Source organism: Lissotriton vulgaris, chromosome 2_1, assembly GCF_964263255.1.
Source record: "Lissotriton vulgaris chromosome 2_1, aLisVul1.2, whole genome shotgun sequence".
Lineage (NCBI taxonomy): Eukaryota > Metazoa > Chordata > Amphibia > Caudata > Salamandridae > Lissotriton > Lissotriton vulgaris.
The window spans coordinates 2,014,568,377-2,014,591,277 of NC_141687.1; the positions used below are offsets into that span (position 1 = coordinate 2,014,568,377).

Genomic DNA, 22,901 nt, shown 5'->3' on the forward strand with positions numbered 1-22,901 from the left:
GATATTTAGGGAGCCCAATGTAGATGGCAGTGCAATAGTTCAGGCGTGCGATCACAAATTCTCTTGAAATGTCCAACTGGTGTTATTTTAGAGGAGTGTCAGAATTTTCCATAAAATGGACAACTGTACGTTGACCTCTTTAGTCATAGTGTTGACCTAGAACATGAACAAAACATCACAATCCAAGATGATTCCCTTGTATTTATCCTTTGGTAAGGTAAATGAGAATGTTCCTAGGCCACAGACTCAGGGTAAGACATTGGGTTCAGTCACTCCACAAACCAGCATTCATACATGTACTCCTTTATCTAGTGGAATACATGATCACATGTGCTATTTCCTAGCAAAAGTTTATTTGGGTGTTTTTGGCGTACATTTGGAAAGTCACTTGGTGGTGTTCCAGGTGACTGACAAGAGATGAATAGATATTCAAAAAGAGCAAACCATACCCCCTAGGGTATGGTTTGTTATGTAACATTGATCAAGACGACAATTCCCCTCCCTTAATCTTTATTATTTGACTGTGGATCTAGATATCCATGCCCAGTTTGTAGCATATCCAGATGATTCAGTGGTCCACTGCCTTCCACCCTACATTAATTGAGCACAGGGATATCCTGTAGCCCAACAGAAGACACTCTGGTATTCAAAGGGTAGCAAACGCCATCAATGAATTGCGAGATAAGCCGAAAAATATTTTAAAAGCTGTTTAGATCTGCTGTTGGATATAATAAACTATTTCTTCGATTAACAGGCACAAATACGAATTTCTACACTGCGGCACCACCCCAGATGTTCGGATCACAATACCACCACACAGAATTGGAATTCTTCTGGACTACGACAATTGGAAATTATCCTTTTTCAACATGAAGCCATTTCAACATCTCTACACCTTCAACAGCCATTTCCAGCACTTAGTGCTTCCGTGTTTTGCTTTGGAAAAGCCTGGAGTTCTTAGAATCCGTAATGGTATTGAAATTCCCAAGGGTGTCCTCCAATCATAAGATAAAAGCCCATTTGATCAGAGAGGGGAAATGAAAATGAAACTGCATAACGTTTCAACTTTGCAAGAAATACATTTATATTGTTATCAACCAAAAGATATTTACATGTGCTTTGTTTATGTATCTTATGGCTTTTAAAGAGCCTGGAAAGTAGCAAATTCCTAACACTCTTCAGGGGTATTAATAGTCCGAGCCCTACCTCGAATGAAAGGTCATTTCTAGAGTGCAACTAAAAACTAAGAAGCTTTGTCACAGCTTATAGGTTTCGTCTTTTTTGCATCTGCTGTTCAGCATCAGCAAAGTTTGAAGTTGTTAAAATGTTACAATGTTGTTAAATTGTGTAAATTATTTTAAATGTTGAAAAAAGAAGACCGTATCTGTAGATGTTTTCATTTTTGAAAAATGGTTAATAAAATGTTTTTTCATTTAAATACTTTCCTAATATCTAGTAAACATATAGATGTCAAAATAAGAATTTGACTTTAAAAATGTAAGTAATGCAGTAAAGAAAAAGGCTTTACTTAGTTATTCTAATTATTTTGTAAACTTAACATGCTGTTGTTAGTATGTGCAATCTCACTAGGTCAGACGGTGGAGACGGAAAACAGTTAGATGAGACAAAGAAAGGTATATAAAACACAGGTATCGACAGTCAGATAGGTGATAAAGATTGAGAGGCGCAGGTAGAGGCCTATAAATAGACAGAAACATACAGAAAGACAAGGAGAGAGAGATAGTACAGTTAGAGACATGGAGCTAGAGAGAGTTAGAGAGGCGTATAGCTAAAGTGTGAAAAATATATTTTAAAAAACTAAGGTAGAGAGAATGATAGATATGGTCATACAGAGATAGAGACAGATAGTGACATACAAAGTTAGATAGATCGAAATGGAGAAATGGCGACAGTCTAAGGGACATAGAAACAAACACAGATACAAACTAGAGATAAATATAGAAAGAGACACAGAGACAGGAAAATAGTCACTGATAGAGGCAGATAATAAAAACATATAGATAAACACAGATACAAAGGCAGATAGGCATAGACGAAGATAGAGCCTGGATAGAAAAAGGCAAAGCAAAATAAAGACAAATAGGCAGAGAATTACAGTGATGACTAACAGATAGTAGAGACAAAAAATGCAGCCAGATAGATATAGACAGGAGGAGAGAGGTATTTAGAAGCAGATAGAGCTCAAGATAGACACTTTAGCACAAGATTGTGACAGACAGTTAGTTATAGAGACACACGGAGCCAGATATAGAAAGATCCTGTTAGAGGTAGAAACACATAGAGACAGGCAGAGATCCCCAGACAGCGACAGATGGTTTGAGACAGTCAGAGAGACACACATAGAGACAGAGATAGAGATAGACACAGGCAGGGTCAGAGAAATTTAAATTTAAGATAGCAACAAAGAGATAGGAAGGTAGAGAGAGAGATAGGGGCTCAGAGACAGATATACATACAGACCTAGACAGATAGAGACAATACAGAAAGAGGAATCAAATCATCCAGTAACACAAAAGTAAGGAGAGGCGAGGTGTACCCTGATTTTATTTTATTACAAAGAATGAATTGACACAGCCTTATATTACCAAAGAAACACAGGCTAAACAAATAATTGGAAAATACTCCATCATCAACTACTAAGTCAAAACAGGTAAATACAAGGCACAAAAAGCAACAACAAATAGACCCAGAGCACACAGGCACATCCTTACCACCCAAAGAAATTTGACTCTGCTGTGCAGGGGCAAAATGCCCTTGCTCAACTTAACTGATAAGAAAATTATGTAATGGCTGTTGTGTTAACAAGACAGAACGAGAAGTGAAATTGCCAAGAAAGTCAAAGACTGGAAAGGGTTGACCCATTCCAATATCTATAGCACTGCGAAAGGCCCCGCATTTATTTGGAGATGAGACTAACCTATGGCCAAAGAAGGGTGAAACAAAGCTTTGCACAGTGGTGTGTGATACGTAAGAATCCTATGTTTTCGTCCAGATGAATGCCACGCACCCTTATGAGCCAACAGGCAGAAACATGTTGATGGTTTTAGTGGTGATGGGGTACTAGCAACCCTTATCTCCATATTTGTTTTATGATATCAAGTGGTAGTCATGGAGGTCAATTAGGTATATCACTTTGGTTTCTAATTCTACTATGTCACGGGTCCATACATACTTAGAAGTGCCTCCTTGACTCCGGGCTGTAGGCCTGCTCGTCATCAAACCGGGCTTTTAAAGATCATGGGGATCCCTGTGATGAAGGATAACACCTAGTGGTGTGTGAGGACATCCTGTCACATTTTTGTCTATGTCCAGAGACAGGCTACTGTAAGAAGAAGCATTGTTTTGAACATTTTCTCCAGTGGCTTTGTTGTATGTAACAAATGTTCACTTTCAAAATTCCCTGGAGAGACTGCAAGTTAGACACCTAAAAAACCTGCCCGAAGCCTACATTAATGTTTTTATTTGTTTTGAGTTGCTACCACCCTTTTCCCCAAAGTGTGCATATAAAAGAAATACACAGCTCCTTTGTGAAGCTGTATTTGAAGTCACTTTTAGCGCAGAGTGCATGTAAAAAATATTATTGTTGATATATACGTAGCAATATATGAACAATGTAAAAATAAAAAAACAAGAAACATATACATTTACGAATTCTCCTTTCATTTCTAGCACTAACTAATAAACATATTAGCTCCAAAGTCTTCCCGTTTTACGAAGGTTCGTGTTTACATGTTTGTCGTCACATACCTGAACTTCATTTATATTTTCCAGCCCTCTGCATGTCTGCAGGACAAGGCTAGACTGTGTCTATGAGGCTGCATTGTGCATCTGGAAACATCCTTGGAACGCTAACTGCTCGACGCCTTCTGGAACCCGAAGCCCCTCTCTCCCAAAGAGAGATCCAAGGGTCATTTTATACAATTTTGAGGCGGTATGTACAATAAGTAAATGCACAATACAAAGGACTCTTAGTAAGCATGTAGAGCAAAACACAATACCCCAATGGGATGATAGATAGCATTCTAGTAAATATGTGAATATATGTAATCACATGGAAACGTTATATATTTCAGTATGTCAGTGCACAATGAGAAAACAGTCTTAAGGCTAATTAAAACATGCAGCACGATGAAAAAGTCAGGTGCACAAGCTGGAAGCAAAGCTAGGCTATAATGGTACCAGCAGCAGCTGTAAAATAAACCTTGGAGTTCCGCAGCCAAAGCTGGAGAAACAACAGGAGGTGCAGGTATTGATGAAATCACCAAAGGTGACAGAAATCGAAGTTAATGACAGTGTCCCGAGGGCATCGTATTAGCTGCAAATGAGCAAATCATTGTTGAAGCAATAGAAGCCAACAAGCCAGAGACCAGCGAATAGGGAGAATTTGAAGGCATAGCATGAGTTAGTGGGGCATAAGGTAGCAGCAACAGTGTTTCATAAGCAGAAGATGTGATGATGGAAACTTGCGGAGCCCCACAGAGGAAATGGCGGATCAATTCTCACTGATTGTTCGAATGGAATGAATGATTAGAACTATCATGTGAAAATGCAGAATTGAAATAAAGGTCTTAACGTTGGTAAAAGTCTCAGATAGCTTAAAGTTCATTGCTCATCCAGCCTGGAAAGCAACTCCAATCCCAAGTAGAAAGTAATAGCATGATGACAGTTCTGCTCAGATTGGTACAAACATATTCATCATATGGATATAATGATTACCATGACCACAAGATTGTAGCTAGTGAGGACGAAAATTAAGGTTGACTTCTGTTTACAGAGTTAAAGGCAGCCAACAATCATGAACCTAGCATGATAAAGAAATTAACAGTAACTACTGAATTGGCACCATTATAGACAGCACCGAGCAGACCAGTAACATGAGCCTGAAACCGAGTTTTCAAAAGAAGCGATACCTTCATCACAGACTGAAAGTCTTTCTGTGTTAGAACAACCCACAGCTTATTTGTGTTATCAAGACACATAGGAATTAATGAGCTTTTAGCCAAAAAGGAACACCAACACCCTTGCTGGACGAGGATATAATACCACGCCACTGCATTTTCAAGACCTTTGCACAATATAGAGATAAACATAGCTGGACCCAACCCACAACACGAAATATTAGCACTGAAAACATGCCTACCTTTTTTGAGAAGATCATATGAGGGAATAACAGATGTATGTGCAACTAGAAAAAAGGAAGCAAGGTCAGGCTTCTTATATTACACAGAGTGAGTGTCATCGAGTATTAATACATAAAGATTTGCTAATAAGGACAGAAACTATATTGAGCAAACTATGATGTTGGAACGGAAGATACCACGAATGTAAAAGATATGTGTTGCATATTGGCTCATAACATTCCATAGAGACATGTATTTTATACTCATAAAAGTGTGAAGGGGAGATGGCACTAGAAATAGTCCCATGTATCAAACACATTGGGCTAGAATTGTCAGCTGGAAAGAGGTGTCCCTTCTATTTGTGCTACAGAGAGTAGATGATAGGCTGTGTCTTGTTTGCAAAGTACTGCTGATGTGCAGAGACATTGTAAGGCCCAAACAGTGCTGTTACATTGAGGAGAGGCTAGGACATATTGTGCCTGTAGAGCCCAGCGTAGCTAGGTAACACTAACTGCATGCATTTGAACTTGTTCTTGACATAATGGAGGCAAAGGGGCAAATTTACAAGAAAATGGCAGAGTGGTGCCCAAAGCAATTTTGCAGTGCCGAGCTGCGTCATTTGTTAAGTGCAGGAATGTGTGGTATTTACAACAATAAACAGCATTCCTATACTCACACAGACACAAAGAGGCAGTCTAGCACCAACGCAGACCCACCATGGTGAAAGGGTGCCTACGTAACAAGGATGATCATTGTTGTGCAGGAAGGGACACCTGCACAAAAACAAATGTCGCTTTGCTCCTTCTATATGTGCTGCAGAATGCTGCACACATAGAAAGAGAAAAAAAGCATTTGCAATGCAGTGGCCCTAGCCTTTGGAACCTTATAAGGATTTAGCAATGCAGCACCTTGCGCAGCCCCGGAGCTTTCAGTGTGGCAAGTCGCTGATGAGCAAGATTCACATTGGTCAGAGCATGTTAAGGCATAGGGCGCTGTTAAACTAAGAGCATTGTCCACAATCCACCTGATAGCAGTCTTAAATGCCTTGAGATTATGCAGCGCAAAAGACACAAGCAGAAGTAGCTGGGAGCTGCGCCATTGGAATGACCAGGAGGAACCATGAACGCAGAGGAGGATTGGCAAGGAAGGAGTGAGGGCAGGGAAAGCACCAAAATCAAAAGTAACACGAGTGCCGAAGAGCAAAGCCCAGCTCTCACCCACCAGGCACTGCCTCCGCCTGTGGGAAAACCAAAAGGAACCATGGGAGGAATGAGCCAGAAAAAGGAGAGACAATTACATTAATAGACCAATAAAAGCAAGCATTTCAGAATGCCACAGAAAACAAACAATAGCAATTGATGGGCATGCCAAAAGCCCACAGAAGAGATACAGCATGTCTTGCAAACAGCACATTCGCTCTCTAGGCTCGACCTAAAAACGAGTAGAAGTTGTGCCACCCTTGCTCCTCCCCTGGGGAGGCATAGGTTTTTGGCACTGCAACACTCATTGCATGCCCCTTTGCAGCAGAAAACTGCGTCAAGGAGGGCCATAATCACATGACAGCATTAAGCCATGCAAAGTGGTTTAGCGCTACTGTGTAAAAATGGAGCAGGGCACAGTGTCATCGGAGCATCACAAAAAATGACTTCCCAGTGGCACAATGCCCTTTTAAATATGCCCCAAAATCTCTTTGACTTGATTTAGGGGCTGAAGAATTGATTGCAGAATTAGAATAAATGTGTTTAGATAGTGTATGCATGATGTTACCCATCATATATAAAGTATTTAGCAATATTTCTTTATTACATGTATCAGCTTATTTTGCAAAATATGCTGCAAAATGCTGCATCAAAGTATACAGTAATACAGAGAATGGATCACTCTTTACCCTAGCAGGAGACAGACCTAAAAGAAGGTCAATTATACTTATACCGTCATGTACTTTCATATCAAAAAACAACAAGGGCACCCAACGAGTCTGCACAGGACATCGGGTAACGTAATTTTTTCTAACAACAATGGTCCCATGCATAGATAAGTACAGGAGAAATAAATATAGACACAATGGAGCTATATTGAGTAGCGTGATTTGTCCAGCCGGACAGGGATCACAGATTTTTACTATAGAATAAATTCAACAAGGAAAATACCTTACATTCACAAAGAGTGAGACACAAGCCTGTGCCCTCACGCTTACAAATTGGCAAAGTAAGAAGATAGGAAAGGCAGAAGAGAGAGGTTTAGGCAGAAAGTGAGCGATTTCTGAGAAATTAAAAGTAACAGAAATTCAATTACACCATTATATGCATATCACATTCGGTATGCATTCACATATATGGTGTTACAACAAGTCGACGGCGTTTCGATCCCTTAACCATAATACATGGGATCATCATCAGGACAAAAGTATTATGCCTAAGGAGTAAATTACACAATAGCCTAAAGAAAGGAAGGAAAAATTGGAATATATCAGCAAAAGAATATCACAGCAAAAAGTATTCGGTGACATCAAGTGAGTAAAGTGAGTGAGAATTCCTTAAGGGAACAATTAAACTAAGCATGCGTAATCTTGTCAGTGGAGGTCATATGGAAGTCCGTCGAGTGTCTAAGCGAGTGGCCAAACGCTGGCGTGTATAAAACACAACGAGGATGCGTAAAAGAATACAGTTTCAAGGAAGATAAATCTATGCGGTTGTCAACGCAAGTGCCAATGCTCAGAAGAGCATATTGAGAACCATATTCAAAAACAACACATGCAACACTGTTTTATACAAGGATTAACCAGTTTGGTGACTGTCAGCATAAGAGTGGTCATTGTGAGTGCAGAAGATTGGGGGATTGCTTAAGGTCTGTGCATAACTAACCCGTGAATAAACGAAAGTGAGGGGAGGGATGGCTACCTGTTTTGAGCGGCTAAGCAATTAAACCGGGAAAAATGTGGTTTGCTTAGCGTGGTCGGCGGCTGGAAAGGGTTCAGTGCCAAGTTTGTCGCACTGCTGTAGGAAGGAGAATCCATTCAATAATGTCCAACCAAGAATGTAATTAAAAAAGAAGAAGGGTCTATGGCGTTTGACTTACCCGGTTAGCGCCCGAATTGGGCATTAAGTAAGTTATGGACTAATATCCCGGCAGTTGGGCAGCTCGAGGGCGGGGCTGTCAGCAGGGCGTATGGACTCCCACGTTGGGGAACTTCCGATGGCCGAGTGAGGCGTATGGTTCAAGAGCCTAGGAGGGAGGAATGGTGAGGGACGGAGGATTAGGATGCGCAGTGAGGGAGGGAGTGGCGGGACACGGGGACAGCACAATGGGTAAAACTTACCGGGAGCAGGTTTGAGTGTTAACCTTAGATTACCAGGCTGGGGGTCGCGTAATTAGATGCCCGCAATGGGGAGAAATGACATCAGGCACCAGCAATGAGGCGCTGGAGCCCGAGCCTACAAGTAAGAGAGAGACAAGAGCTGGCTGGTCAGGGCGGATACTTCGGGATAGGAGTGTCACCGACGTACCACAGCGATTGCAGGACTTACCCAGATAGAGGGCTTCGTGTATGAATCCGGCTGTGTCCCAGGTTGCAGGGGAATCAGGAAGTTTAAGCTAGGAGGTGAAAGCTGATAGGCGAATGGAAACAGCCACAGTGGTCATAAAAATAAAAGAGGGACTAGCGGCGGCCATCATAAGTGAGTGAATTAAGGCAGGGAACCAGGAAGCAAGGGATTAGAGCCTAATGGTTATAGAAATAGAAGAGGGAGATGCGGCGGTCATCTTACGTGAGTGAGTGAAAACATGCATAGAGACTGCATTAGCATGCAAGGAGACTGCATTAGCGCAGAGTGATTAAAAACAAATTATAGACACAGATACAAGTACTAAAGGATTAGGAGTAACAATTGACCCAATTACAGTAGGCTGGTCCAGTCCTCCTGTAAATTCAGACCTGTATTTAAACTGTCAGTTCTTAGTATCCATTTAAGTTCTTCTTTGTTGAGCATCCTGGACAGATCACCTCCTCTTGGTGGTATAGTGACCTGGCTGATTACAGTCCATTTGATCTGGTTCTCTGAATGTCCTGTACAAATCATGCTACTCAATATAGCTCCATTGTGTCTATATTTATTTCTCCTGTACTTATCTATGCATGGGACCATTGTTGTTAGAAAAAATTACGTTCCCCGAGGTCCTGTGCAGACTCGTTGGGTGCCCTTGTTGTTTTTTGATATGTAACTAGCGCAATCGCTCGATTGCAAGGGCAATTGTTGTCCTTCCATTCCTTTGAGTGGTTTACTTTCCTTCTGCCTTCCCGTTGGTCTCATTGACAAACTTTCCCCCCCTTCTTTTTGACACAGATATCTTGATATGTCTGACCCACCTCCCCTATATTCAGATGAATATATTGATAAAATTTGTGCAGGACGTTCACTCTTCACAGACCAAGATGAAACTACAGTGGTTGGCAGCTCTAATCTACTTGATGATTTAGAGAAACAGAAGAAAAAATTGTACGGTTAGAATTAATGACATTAATGCTAACAGAATATTTAAGATCCAAAACAATACCATTGGGGCTTCAAGTACGGAATATTCCGGGGATTTTCACTGATAATCCTCGTTATATTACCGGTTTTAGCCACATTGGAACTACATGCTCTAAGCATTGGCTAGTGTTAGGTATTGAGACAGCAGGAGAGGAACTGAAAAAACTAGCTGAGAATATCAAAGACCTTGAGAAACAAATTACGGAGAACGACAATATCACTGATGCTAAGAAATTGTTAGAAAAAATTGAGAAAAACATTGCTGAATACCATCGGATTGAACAAAACAAAAAATCGGTTAAAGTGAAAAAGGACATTAAATCCTATACAGTCGAAAGAACCTACCCCTATCTCCAGAAAGATTTTTATACTAACCGTAACTTTAACCAAAATCCTCAGAACCCAAGACCTTGGGGAAGGTTCAATCAGAAAAATAAAGTGGTAGGATTCACAGACTCCTCAGCTGATTCCTCTGACAACTCAGACGCAGGTGAAGGCTCCAGTTCCACTTCCCGTAATCCTAACCCCCATTTTTTAGGACGAGGAACAGGCAGAGGGGAGGCCCCCAAGAGGGGCAGAGTGAAACAACAGGCTCGTTGGCACAACCAACCGGGGGAACGACAAACGAGACAGAAATTTTACAAATGGTGAACAGCTCTGAAACTTCTGATATGTCTATCCCACTGTTCAATTTGTCTAACCATAATCTCTCCTCTCAAGAGGTCTCTCTACTGAGTAAGGGACTCTCATTTGTGCCCACCTCTTACCCAAACTTTTTGGAAATACAATCTGAGCTACTAGCATTCTTTCGAAAAATCAGGCTAAGGGCCTTCTTTGATCTAAACCCTACTCAACCCAAGATCACAACTACACCCTTTAGACCTCCTTCCACTTTCTCACCTACGGCTAATATGATCCCGAAGGAGATCATCACTTTTGAAAAAGTTATCCTCAAGGAGACAATCAACCTATTGCAAGCTCACATGTTCATTCCCTATAACATCACTCTAGATGGGAAGAATGCAATCAAATCACTACGAGATAAAAGTGAACTGGTTATCAAACCAGCGGACTAAGGGGGCGGCATTGTACTTCAAAATTTAGATAGCTACAAAACAGAACTTTCTCGCCAAGTCTCTAATACTGATCATTACAGCAGACTCCCCACCAACCCTACCAAAGAACTGCAAACCTTGATAAAACAGGTGACTTCTGAGGCCTTAGAAACAGGTTTTATTTTGAAACATGAATTCCATTATCTTAATGTCAGCCATCCTCGGATACCGGTCATTTACACACTGCCAAAAATCCATAAAACGCCTCATTGATCCACCAGGCCGCCCAATTGTATCTGGATGTGGCTCAGTGTTAGAACCTCTTGGGCAGTATGTTAATTTCTTCTTGAGAGATTTTGTACCTGTCACAATCTGTTATGTTAGAGATAGCATGAATATGATAAACCTGATTGAAAAGCATCCCTTTGACCCTGACTCAGAAACCCTGTGTACATTAGACGTCGAGTCACTTTACACTAACATTCCCCAAAGAGACTCCCTATTGGTAATTGAAGAAATATTGAACAAGCGTCCTCGTCCACACCCTGTGCCAACTCTGTTTATAATTCAGCTCCTGGAAATCTGCCTGACCGGCAACTACTTTATGTTTGAAGAAGAGTATTATCAACAGAATAAGGGTACTTCGATGGGGGCAATTTTAGCTCCCACGTTGGCTATTCTTTACATGTATTGGCTAGAATGCACCACCATCCTCCCAATCACCAATCCTTTCCATCAGGGCGTCCTCATGTGGAAACGCTACATTGATGACGTCTTTATGATATGGGGGGCCCTGTGGAAATCCTTCCCACCTTTGTGCATTGGCTTAACAGCAACTGCAATGGACTGACCTTCACCATAGATCATAGCAACACCAATATCCCATTCCTGGATCTTTGTATCCAACACAAAGACGGCTTATTATTCACCTCTTTGTTCCGAAAACCGACTGAGAGAAACACACTCATTAGCTATGATAGCTGCCATCCTCGAGCCCTTAGGGACAGTCTTCCCTACTCCCAGTTTTTAAGACTTCGCAGAAACTGTTTCCAAAAACCTGATTACTTTCGGGAGGCAAACATCCTGGCCAACAAACTTAGACTCAGAGGGTATCCCAGACGACTGGTGAGGAATGCCATGAAGAGGGCATGGTACTGCCCCCGAGAGACACTACTTGAACCCAAAGCAAAAAAAGAATCTAACAAACTGGTCTGTGTCACAACCTTTTCCTCTGCCTCCAGTAAAATAAGGAAAAGTATTAAAAAAAAGCTGGCACATCATTAACTCTGGCAATCTTTCCTTGGAAACACCTTTATTTGCTTTCAAACGCAACAAAAACCTAAAAGACCAGTTGGTTAGAGCAGCTCTACCACCATCCAAAATGACCAATACCACCTTACATGATCTTTGGTCCCTTCCCCCCTTGAGGGGCCACTCTAAATGTGGCACTTGTGTGGTGTGTGACTTTTGTATTGAGAGTAAGGAGTTTGTTTTTAAAGATGTCAAAAATGTTCTCAACACCTTCACAAATTGTAATAGTTGCAACTTAATTTATGCAATTTTGTGCCCTTGCAACATGATCTATGTTGGTCAAACGAAGCAAAAGATCAAACTCAGGATATCGCAACATCGGAGCCGAATCAGGTGCAAAACTGCCAATGCTCCACTTGTTGAACATTTTGTAGAAAAAGGACATTCAGAGAACCAGATGAAATGGACTGTAATCAGCCAGGTCACTATACCACCAAGAGGAGGTGATCTGTCCAGGATGCTCAACAAAGAAGAACTTAAATGGATACTAAGAACTGACAGTTCAAATACAGGTCTGAATTTACAGGAGGACTGGACCAGCCTACTGTAATTGGGTCAATTGTTACTCCTAATCCTTTAGTACTTGTATCTGTGTCTATAATTTGTTTTTAATCACTCTGCGCTAATGCAGTCTCCTTGCATGCTAATGCAGTCTCTATGCATGTTTTCACTCACTCACGTAAGATGACCGCCGCATCTCCCTCTTTTATTCCTATGACCATTAGGCTCTAATCCCTTGCTTCCTGGTTCCCTGCCTTAGTTCACTCACTTATGATGGCCGCCGCTAGTCCCTCTTTTATTTTTATGACCACTGTGGCTGTTTCCATTCGCCTATCAGCTTTCACCTCCTAGCTTAAACTTCCTGATTCCCCTGCAACCTGGGACACAGCCGGATTCATACACGAAGCCCTCTATCTGGGTAAGTCCTGCAATCGCTGTGGTACGTCGGTGACACTCCTATCCCGAAGTATCCGCCCTGACCAGCCAGCTCTTGTCTCTCTCTTACTTGTAGGCTTGTGCTCCCGCGCCTCATTCCTGGCGCCTGATGAAATTTCTCCCCATTGCGGGCATCTAATTACGCGACCCCCAGCCTGGTAATCTAAGGTTCACACTCGAACCTGCTCCTGGTTAGTTTTACCCATTTTGCTGTCCCCGTGTCCCGCCACTCCCTCCCTCACTGCGCATCCTAATCCTCCGTCCCTCACCATTCCTCCCTCCTAGGCTCTTGAACAATACGCCCCACTCGGCCATCGGAAGTTCCCCAACGTGGGAGTCCATACGCCCTGCTGACAACCCCGCCCTGGAGCTGCCCAACTGCCGGGATATTAGTCCATAACTTACTTAATGCCCAATTCGGGCGCTAACCGGGGCGAGTCAAACGCCATAGACCCTTCTTCTTTTTTAATTACATTCTTGGTTGGACATTATTGAATGGATTCTCCTTCCTACAGCAGTGCGACGAACTTGGCACTGAACCCTTTCCAGCCGCCGACCACGCTAAGCAAACCACATTCCCCGGTTTAATTGCTTAGCCGCTCAAAACAGGTAGCCATCCCGCCCCTCACTTTCGCTTATTCACGGGTTAGTTATGCACAGACCTTAAGCAATCCCCCAATCTTCTGCACTCACAATGACCACTCTTATGCTGACAGTCACCAAACTGGTTAATCCTTGTATAAAACAGTGTTGCATGTGTTGTTTTTGAATATGGTTCTCATTATGCTCTTCTGAGCATCTTCACTTGCGTTGACAACCGCATAGATTTATCTTCCTTGAAACTGTAATCTTTTACGTATCCTCATTGTGTTTTATACACGCCAGCGTTTGTCCACTCGCTTAGACACTCGACGGACTTCCATATGACCTCCACTGACAAGATTACGCATGCTTAGTTTAATTGTTCCCTTAAGGAATTCTCACTCACTTTACTCACTTGATGTCACCGAATACTTTTTGCTGTGATATTCTTTTGCTGATATATTCCAATTTTTCCTTCCTTTCTTTAGGCTATTTTGTAATTTACTCCTTAGGCATAATACTTTTGTCCTGATGATGATCCCATGTATTATGGTTAAGGGATCGAAACGCCGTCCCCTTGTTGTAACACCATATATGTGAATGTATACCGAATGTGATATACATATAATGGTGTAATTGAATTTCTGTTACTTTTAATTTCTCAGAAATCGCTCACTTTCTGCCTAAACATCTCTCTTCTGCCTTTCCTATCTTCTTACTTTGCCAATTTGTAAGCGTGAGGGCACAGGCTTGTGTCTCACTCTTTGTGAATGTAAGGTATTTTCCTTGTTGAATTTATTCTATAGTAAAAATCTGTGATCCCTGTCCGGCTGGACAAATCACGCTACTCAATATAGCTCCATTGTGTCTATATTTATTTCTCCTGTACTTATCTATGCATGGGACCATTGTTGTTAGAAAAAAGAAAAGAAAAAAGTCATGTACTTTCAGCATGTTTTCTCACAGAATTGAGTCAAACTTTGATAACCATTATTGGCATAACTTACCAGCACTATATCTAGTAACCGTTACAGGTGAATACCTAGGATGAGCTTTATATGACAAAGGATCAGGAAGTTCTGATAAGAATCTTCAAGTAGATTTGTTAGTATCGATCAGCCAGTGTGTCACTCTGCCTGAGGTATATCATGGCATATTAAATGTGCCATTTCAACTTAATTGTTTCATCTCATCAGTCATCTAGGATATGTGCAATTATCTCTAGAAGCTAATGAGAAATCTGTCAATCCTTAAGGGAAGTTAAACACAGGCATGTAGTTTGCTGAACAGTTTCATTATAAAATGATATTCTCTGTGATACAGGAATGCAGAAATTATGTATTAAATGCCACAACCTGACAGGATTAAGTGTTCCAGAAAGTTGTACTGCGATAGTATCCAGCTAAAATGTTGAGCATTGTACTAAAAAGGACTCAAGAAATTGATAGAAATACATAGCTCCATGTTGTGTGAATAAAATTATATTTTCAAGATCTTTCTAATACGAATAAGCAGATGAAAAATATTGTCTATCAATGTCAAAATAAACGAACGTTTCCCACGGGGCCCTAGAAGTGTCATCCCACAGCATCTTACAGTGTTTCCAAGGAGTGAAATCATACTTGCTATTCAATTGATGGATGTAAAAGTGTCCATAACGTTGAAAACAAGACATTTCTGTGTAATTTTCTGTATCAAGGTAATAAGTTATGTATCGAGATATAGATCTTCATAGTTGAGTGAAGCCTATTAGGTAATAAGATTATCACTGAGCTGTTCAACTTTTTTAATGTCCCATGAACTTGCTTAAGAACCTGGTATGATGGTGATAGCAAATAAAATATGAAAACCATATGGCATTTGTAATGCTGACCTAGGACCGTCTATTTGACATGATAGACGCCAACCATAAATGCCATCAGGCAACTTGCCACGCAATGAATGTAGCTGCAACTCTTATATTGCTGGAAATGGTGAAGAATACTCCAGAAGGATGTACGACAGGACAAAACACTCCATTACCACGCAGTCTTAACCATACAATACCTTTACCTTTACCCTGCATTGCCACATAAGTCGTTACCACCAATATGCTATTGTCACATGTTAGACTCGGGGGTCTCTGGTTGGCACAGGTATGCACTTGTGACAAACAGGGACCCTCGCCTCTAGTCAGGCTAAGAGAACTACTCCTTAGAAATAACCCTTGCTCACCCTCTAGGTAGTGTGGCGCGAGCAGACAAGGCTAATCTTCAGAGCGATAGTTAGTTAAGCATTTATGATCACATACAGTAAACCCACTGACCCACCACAAACAGACACCAGTCGTGATGTATCAAAAATACGTAGACTTTATATAAAAATACTTAGTTGCAGAATTATCACAAGACCATGTATAACGTTTAGCGATTTAGGCCACCAGATTTAAATAGCCAATAGTTCTTAAGTGTTCTTTGTCAGCAAGGTACGCTGTGGGTCGAGGCAAGCTCCGCACTGGTGAAGCGACCCTTTGGGGAATGATGGACGACAGGGAAAACAAAAATTGCGGAACCTGGATCCAATGTGAACTCGGGATCGAGTTCAAGTGTACCTTGTTGCGGGTGTCCGAGGCGTTTCAGGCGAAGCCTCAGGTGAGGGCGGACCCGGGACGAGGCCGGCGGTTCTCTGGGGATTTATACGGCTCGAAGCCCCCTTGAGGTGCGAGGCAGGTGAGCGGGACGGTGGAGGGTTGCGGCGATCCGGTGTCTGGAGCAACTCACGGGGCGAGGCACCGTTCAGGCCTGCGGGACGTACTTCTTCTTAGTACGCCGGGTCGTACCTGTGGATCTGTGTGAGTCGTTGCGTTCTCAGGCAGACAGGTGCAGCACCGGGCCTCCGGTACCAATGTATGGAAGGCCTTCTTGAGGTGCGGCACAAGCCTTGGTAAGCAGGAGGTCAAAGCGAGACAGTCTGGTACATTTCGACGTACGGAACCGTCCGGGGCTATCAGATGCGCTCCGTGCAGATACCGGCGGGAGAAGATGAGAGGCGCACAATGCGCTCCGTAGCAGGCGAGGTGTCAGGAGCGTGGGCGACCCAGCACTGAAGCGGAGAGTGACTCAAGCTTCAGCGGGGCTCCAGACTCCAAGCTGTCACGACCTTAGGAGGGCGAAGGCACCCGAGTCACGACCCCGGCGATGGAAAAGAACTTAAGGGCCCAGCAGCAGACGGGCACATGCAGAATTGAACCAACTGGTCCGGGGGTTCAGTTCAGGGGGCAAGCTCAAGATCAAGCCCTTGGAGATCGTTTCAGGCACAAGTCTTCAAAGTCCTCTCAGGTCTTTTCCTCTCCGTTCTCAGCAAGGCACCACTGCAGGTTTCCTCCCTTCAGCTTCTCTTGGTCCTTCTAGTCAGGCAGAGGTTCTTCGTGGTCAAAACTGGATCTGATTTGGTAGGAGCAGAGCTCCTCTTTTTATGCACCTTTTCTTTTGTCTTTCCCGGCCAGGGGGGCCTTTGCATAGTCCATCTCAGCTCTTGAGTACTTTGTTTTGCGAAGTCTGGGTTTTCCTTTCAGGGAGCAGGGCAGGCCCGCAGAGGCTCCACAGGAGGTGGAGCCAGTATTGTGAAGACAAGTACAGGCCAGGAGTACTCTGTTGACGGTCCTCCCCTCTCTCCTTACAAGGTGTAGAGCAGAGTCGTCAGCCGCTCCCCAGGGGGCAGAGCCGGCATTGAGGTGGCAGAACACAGGCCCATTCAGAGTCAAAGGGCTCTCCCCCCACCCATCCTGGTGTAATCTTCCTATTCACCACCTGTCTTCCCCCAGCCCTGTCACTCACACAAACAAGACAGCATATACACATAAGAGCAGAGGCGGGCGAGATGGTTAGGCAAGCAAATGCTAACTTTCTAAAAGTAGCATTTGCAAACACAGGATATTAAAATAAACTTTACTAAAAGAAGTATTTTATTATTCTGAGTTCAGGCATGCTAAACTTGACTTCCTACCATGTTCCCTGAGCCTACTGGGATTATAGAGTGTAATAATCCAGCAGCCCATTCTGGCCTACGAGAACAGGTAGCCTTTCAATAGTGAAGAACGAGAATGGCTGTAATTCACTATTAGGACATGCCACGCACATCAGGGCTTGTCCTACCTTAGGCTTACAACGCACCCTGCCTGTGGGCCCACCAAAGGGGTGACTGATATGAAGTAAAGGGAAGGGTTAGAGGCTGGTAAGTGTGTGCACTTACCCAGCCGGCATGACAGTACCAGACAGCACGCAGGTTCTGCAATGGCAGACCTTAGACACATTTTACAAGGCGGCGTCTGTGGGTTGCGTAACCCCCGCTGCAGGTCCACGAGCCGTATCGGTATTAACAAGCCCTGGCACTCCTGGTGCACTTTACTGGGGAATGACAGTAAATTCGATAAGCCCATCTTGGAAATCAATTACACGTATACTCTTTACATTGGGAGCACTTGCACTGCGGCCCGGATTGGCCATGGCGCAGTGCCCTGAGCAGCGAACACCAGCAAAACATCTGAGGCACATCAGCAAAAAGTGGAAGGGAGACTCACGCCAGTGTGCCAGGTCTAACACCACGCATATGTTTACAATAAAAAAAATGAAAGTATATGTCAGGTAACTGAAAACATGTATATATATATATATATATATATATATATATATATGCACCGGCTATTTGTTCTGTGGGGTGTTTGGCACGAGTTTGAGTTTTCAGTGAGGATCCAACACTGGTCGTTGGTATTTAACTGGCTGGTCTTCACTGTGTTAAAACTACAAAATAGTCCAGCAACGACCAATAGTTCACATGGTAGGTAGAAGGAGTTATGGTATCTGAATATGAGCTGGGTGTGCATTAAATATGTTTGAAAGTTGAAACTTTCATGATTTAAATTAATGTCGCATTTTAGTTTTGTTTTCTTTCTTTCATGTTTATGCATCACGTGATTTGCATATACTATAAATGGTGAGCTCAATATGGTGCCCAATTATGTGTGACTAAGGCTGGTGCCTCGGCCAAAATGCGTTCATGTTGGCTGAAACCTTGATTTAAATTCTCGGTGGTATATAAGCTGGTGTCCTGTGCTGTGTCAGAGCCTGTCAGTATTCATGGAATGGATGGATGGATGGATATATATATATATATATATATATATATATATATATATATATATATATATATATATATACACACAGATGGCGTGCCTCTGCCGCTTTCACAGCGGGCATTCGACAGGGTCGCCAAACCTTCAGTATATCGAATTCCTGGTACAATATTCCTTTTGGAAAAACCAGAGTCGAAGCCCAAATAGAGTTCAAAGTACTAAAGATTTATTGGGCAGAAAAACACCCCTTTCTGCCTAATAAATCTTTAGCACTTTGAACTCTATTTGGGCTTCGACTCTGGTTTTTCCAAAAGGAATATTGTACCAGGAATTCGATATATATATATATTATATATATATATATATATATATTATATATATATATATATATATATATATATATATATATATGTATATATATATATATATATTAGCAGCCCGCCCCAGCGTTGCCTGGGGCAGAAAGGGGCTGGGGGCAGTACACCCGCTCCCGCCCCAACCCCCTCCCGTCCCGACTTCCTCCCGCCCCCACTCCCTCCCGTCCCCACTCCTCCCGCCTGTCCCTCTGTGCACACTCGCTCCCGCCCCCCTCCCACCTCGATTTCAATGACCATTTACTTTACCTTAGCTGCTGCTCCTTCCCGCGATCTTCACTTCACCGCCGCTCCTCTTTGCCATGACGCGCCCGCGCTCCTCACTTCACCGCAGCTTCATGTCTCTCCTCGTCATTACGCACGTCCTCATCACGCACGTCACGGCCAGCGCTACGTCGCGGCCAGAGCAGCGTCGCGGCCGGCGCTACTTCCAGGGCACTACTTTTTTTAAAAGTTATATTTTTAAATGTACGTTTTTGAAAAAAAAATTATAGCCTATGTCCATCTGCACACCCTGACAATTTCTACAATGTATCGGGTGTGTGGATTGGCGCTGTGGTTCCCGAGTTTACCTGGCTCGAAGGTGCGTGTTCTCTCTTTATAATAGTAGTATAGATATATATATATATATGTTTATATTACGCTCAAAATCCTCTCCCATGAAGAAAGGAAACAGCACTCCGGTGGCAGCAGACAACAGATGTTTATTTTAGCAACAAAACAAACGTTTCGGCGTTAGCCTTCGTCAGTGTTTCTAACCAACAGCACACAGTTCCGATTAAATAAAGTTTTGTTTTCAAGGGTAGACATCAACCCAACAAACACCAAGGTGGGCGCCATCTTAGAACGAATTCCTATGATGGGAACTAATGTGAAATATCACCATACATCGGGATACTCACAAGAAGGAAGGGCATTAACACAAGTGAGCCGTGGATCGGCATATGTCCCTTTACAGATGCGTACCATGCAACAGATATATATAAACAGTATAGTACTCGGAACTATGCAAAGATGTTCAGCACATATCATATTAGCATTGATTAACTGTAATGTATGATTGTAATAATACAGGCAGACAATTGCAAATAATGAAATAACCATCATAGAGCGAAAACAGCCAAGCCTCTGCCAATAAAGAATAAATAAATTTCATAATCAGAATTTCATAGGCAATTCCTGAAAAGCAATAATTCATTATCAATAAATGATATACCGGGTCGTCAGATAAATCGAAGTGATACTTATTAAAGACTTCAGTAGTATGAATGATTTAAGCAGATCACAACTTCATGACATAGTCATAGGCAAAGACACATAGTTCGATTCATCACCAATATCAGTGGCAGTAGAGGGGCAGAGCCAAACAAGATAGGCGGTCATCCTTGCCTGGTTCGGTAAATGGAGATTACAAATGTTTGCCATTATTTACCAAGATGTACTGCCATTTCCTCCCCGCTATTCATGTCTTTCGGGTACTTAGTGGACAGATCGATGATATATCTTGATTCGATTCGAGGCGTTGCAGCCGTCTGAGTCTGTCCCCACCCCGTGGATTATGCGGAACATGATCTAACCCAAAGAAGCGTAATTTGTTTCTATCTTTATTGTGGTGTTCCGCAAAGTGCTGGGCTACTGGATAGGAGGGGTCTACTCTGTCTATTGCCCTAAGGTGCTCCAGCACTCTCAGCCTAAGTTGGTTAATGGTTCTGCCGATGTAACGTAAGCCACATGGGCATATTAGACAGTACACAGCGTAGACAGTGCTACATGTGATGAATTTATGGATCTTGTTTGTTCTGCCAGCATCCGGGATATCATAATGAAGCACCCTCCGGCTGTTGGCGCATGCTTTGCACTTTCCACAGGGAAAGAACCCACTAATTTCCTTAAGGGTATTGGGCTGGGTAGTGGGAACTTCCAAATGGCTATGTACCAACATATCCCCCAGGGAACTAGCCTTGCTAAAGGTCACTAGCGGATATGGTGGCAGATCTTCTCTCAGCACCTCATCAGTAAGCAAGATGTGCCAATTCTTGCGCATCATTGCTTTGAGGCTATCGGCCCCTGTGGAGTATGGTATTATCATCCTAAATATACCCTTCTCATTGGTGTTCAGCTTACCCAGTTTCTTTTTGAGCAGGTCCTCCCTGGGGATCATCTTGACTTTCTTCAGTGTGTTCTGCAATAGTGGTTCATCATACCCTACTAGGCGAAAGCGGGCCAGGCAATCCGAGGAAGCCGCCTCAAATTCCCGGTCTTGGGTACTATTCCTCTTGATTCTCAAGAGTTCCCCATAGGGGATACTCTTGATGAGTTTAGGTGGATGTCCGCTTTTAGCGAAGAGGATAGAATTCCCCACTGTCTCCTTACGGTACAGCGAGGTGTGGACATGGCCATTCTCAACGTACACCCGTAGGTCCAAGTAGTTGGCTGCCACCCCACTAATTGTCCCAGACAGGTGCACGTTGTAGATGTTATCATTAAGAGATTCGATGTATTTCTCTGCTGTGTCCCTGGTCCCCTGCCACACGATGAAAAAGTCATCAATGTAGCGGTACCAGTGTACCACCTTACCGCTTTCCCTGCCTTCCTTCCAGCTTCTGGGCACCCGCTCCTCCCACCAGTCAACGAACAAGTTCGCATAGCTAGGGGCTAAGCAGGTGCCCATCCCTGTTCCAGAGATTTGCATGTAAAGCCTATCCTCAAACAAAAATATGTTATGAGATAAGCAAAACTGCACAAATTCAATCAGCATAGTATTATGTTGTGCAAAAGGGATTTGGCGTTTGCCTAGATAGTGTTCAATAGCAGCCAATCCGTGGGTATGATCAATGATGGGATAAAGGCTGGTGATGTCCAGCACCAGGAATAGATAGTCTGGATTCCAGTCCATAACAGCCACTTTGCTTAAAAAGTCTTTGGTATCTTGAATGTAAGATTCCAAGTTTAAGACAAGGGCGAAGGTGTAATTGTCCACAAATCTTGACATATTCTCTGTCAACCCATCAATAGAGGCCACAATGGGACGGCCCGGAGGAGAGATATTGTTTTTGTGCAGCTTGGGCAGATGATAGAAAGTCGGCGTCATGGGGTTGTTGCTGCGCAGGAAGATATGCTAATCCTTCCCTAACATGGAAAGGTTATACCACTTTAGAACCAAATCATCATATTCCCTGATACTAGATTCATAAACATTCTTAGTGGTGATAGTATAGTACTTTGCATCAGAGAGTTGCCTCATTGCTTCCTGTTGGTAATAGTCTCTTGTCATCAAAACGACATTCCCCCCCTTGTCCGAGGGTTTTATGATAATTTTGTTGTCGTTCATTAGCTCTTGCAGGGTTTTGTTTTTTTCCCTGAGGTTCTGTGATATTACGTATGTTCATACTAGTAACCTTCCTTTGCTTGACCAGTTCCATCGTCATGGCCTCTGAAAAAGCATCAATAGCGTCCCATGGTGACTGGGGGATAAATGTAGAAAGGGGTTTAAAATGGCTTCCGTCCCTCTCTTGTTCAATTTCCTGTATTGCCGCCCTCTGCACCATATCCATGCCTGTGACATCTATATGTTCTCTCTCAGTTCTTAGAACTTCCATAGCTTCAATACAGGGCATATCAGTGCCTATCAAGGCATCAGTGGCCGTCAATCTCGTCCCATGTTTCAATGGTCCCTTAATGAGTGGTCTTAGCTTGAAATGTTTATGTAGTTTCAATTTCCTGGTAAACCGGAAAAGATCGATTTTAGTTTGCATGTATTCCAAACTGGTGTTTGGGCAAAAGGTGAGTCCCAAGCTCAGGAGTTCATGTTGTTCATTTGTAAGGATTTTATTCGTAAGGTTGACCACAGTCAAGTTGGT

The 22,901-nt window shown here is 42.8% G+C and overlaps 1 protein-coding gene across 1 annotated transcript in view; it reads left to right on the forward strand.

The window, feature by feature from the left end:
- The window catches only part of FSD2 (fibronectin type III and SPRY domain containing 2), a 556,003-nt gene extending 552,343 nt beyond the window's left edge, over window positions 1-3,660 (forward strand). The window contains exon 13 of the mRNA XM_086958241.1: window positions 755-3,660. Within this exon, the coding sequence (XP_086814367.1) occupies window positions 755-1,007 (253 nt within the window). The 3' untranslated portion in view covers window positions 1,008-3,660. The remainder of the gene's footprint in view (window positions 1-754) is intronic.
- The last annotated feature ends 19,241 nt before the right edge of the window (window positions 3,661-22,901 follow it).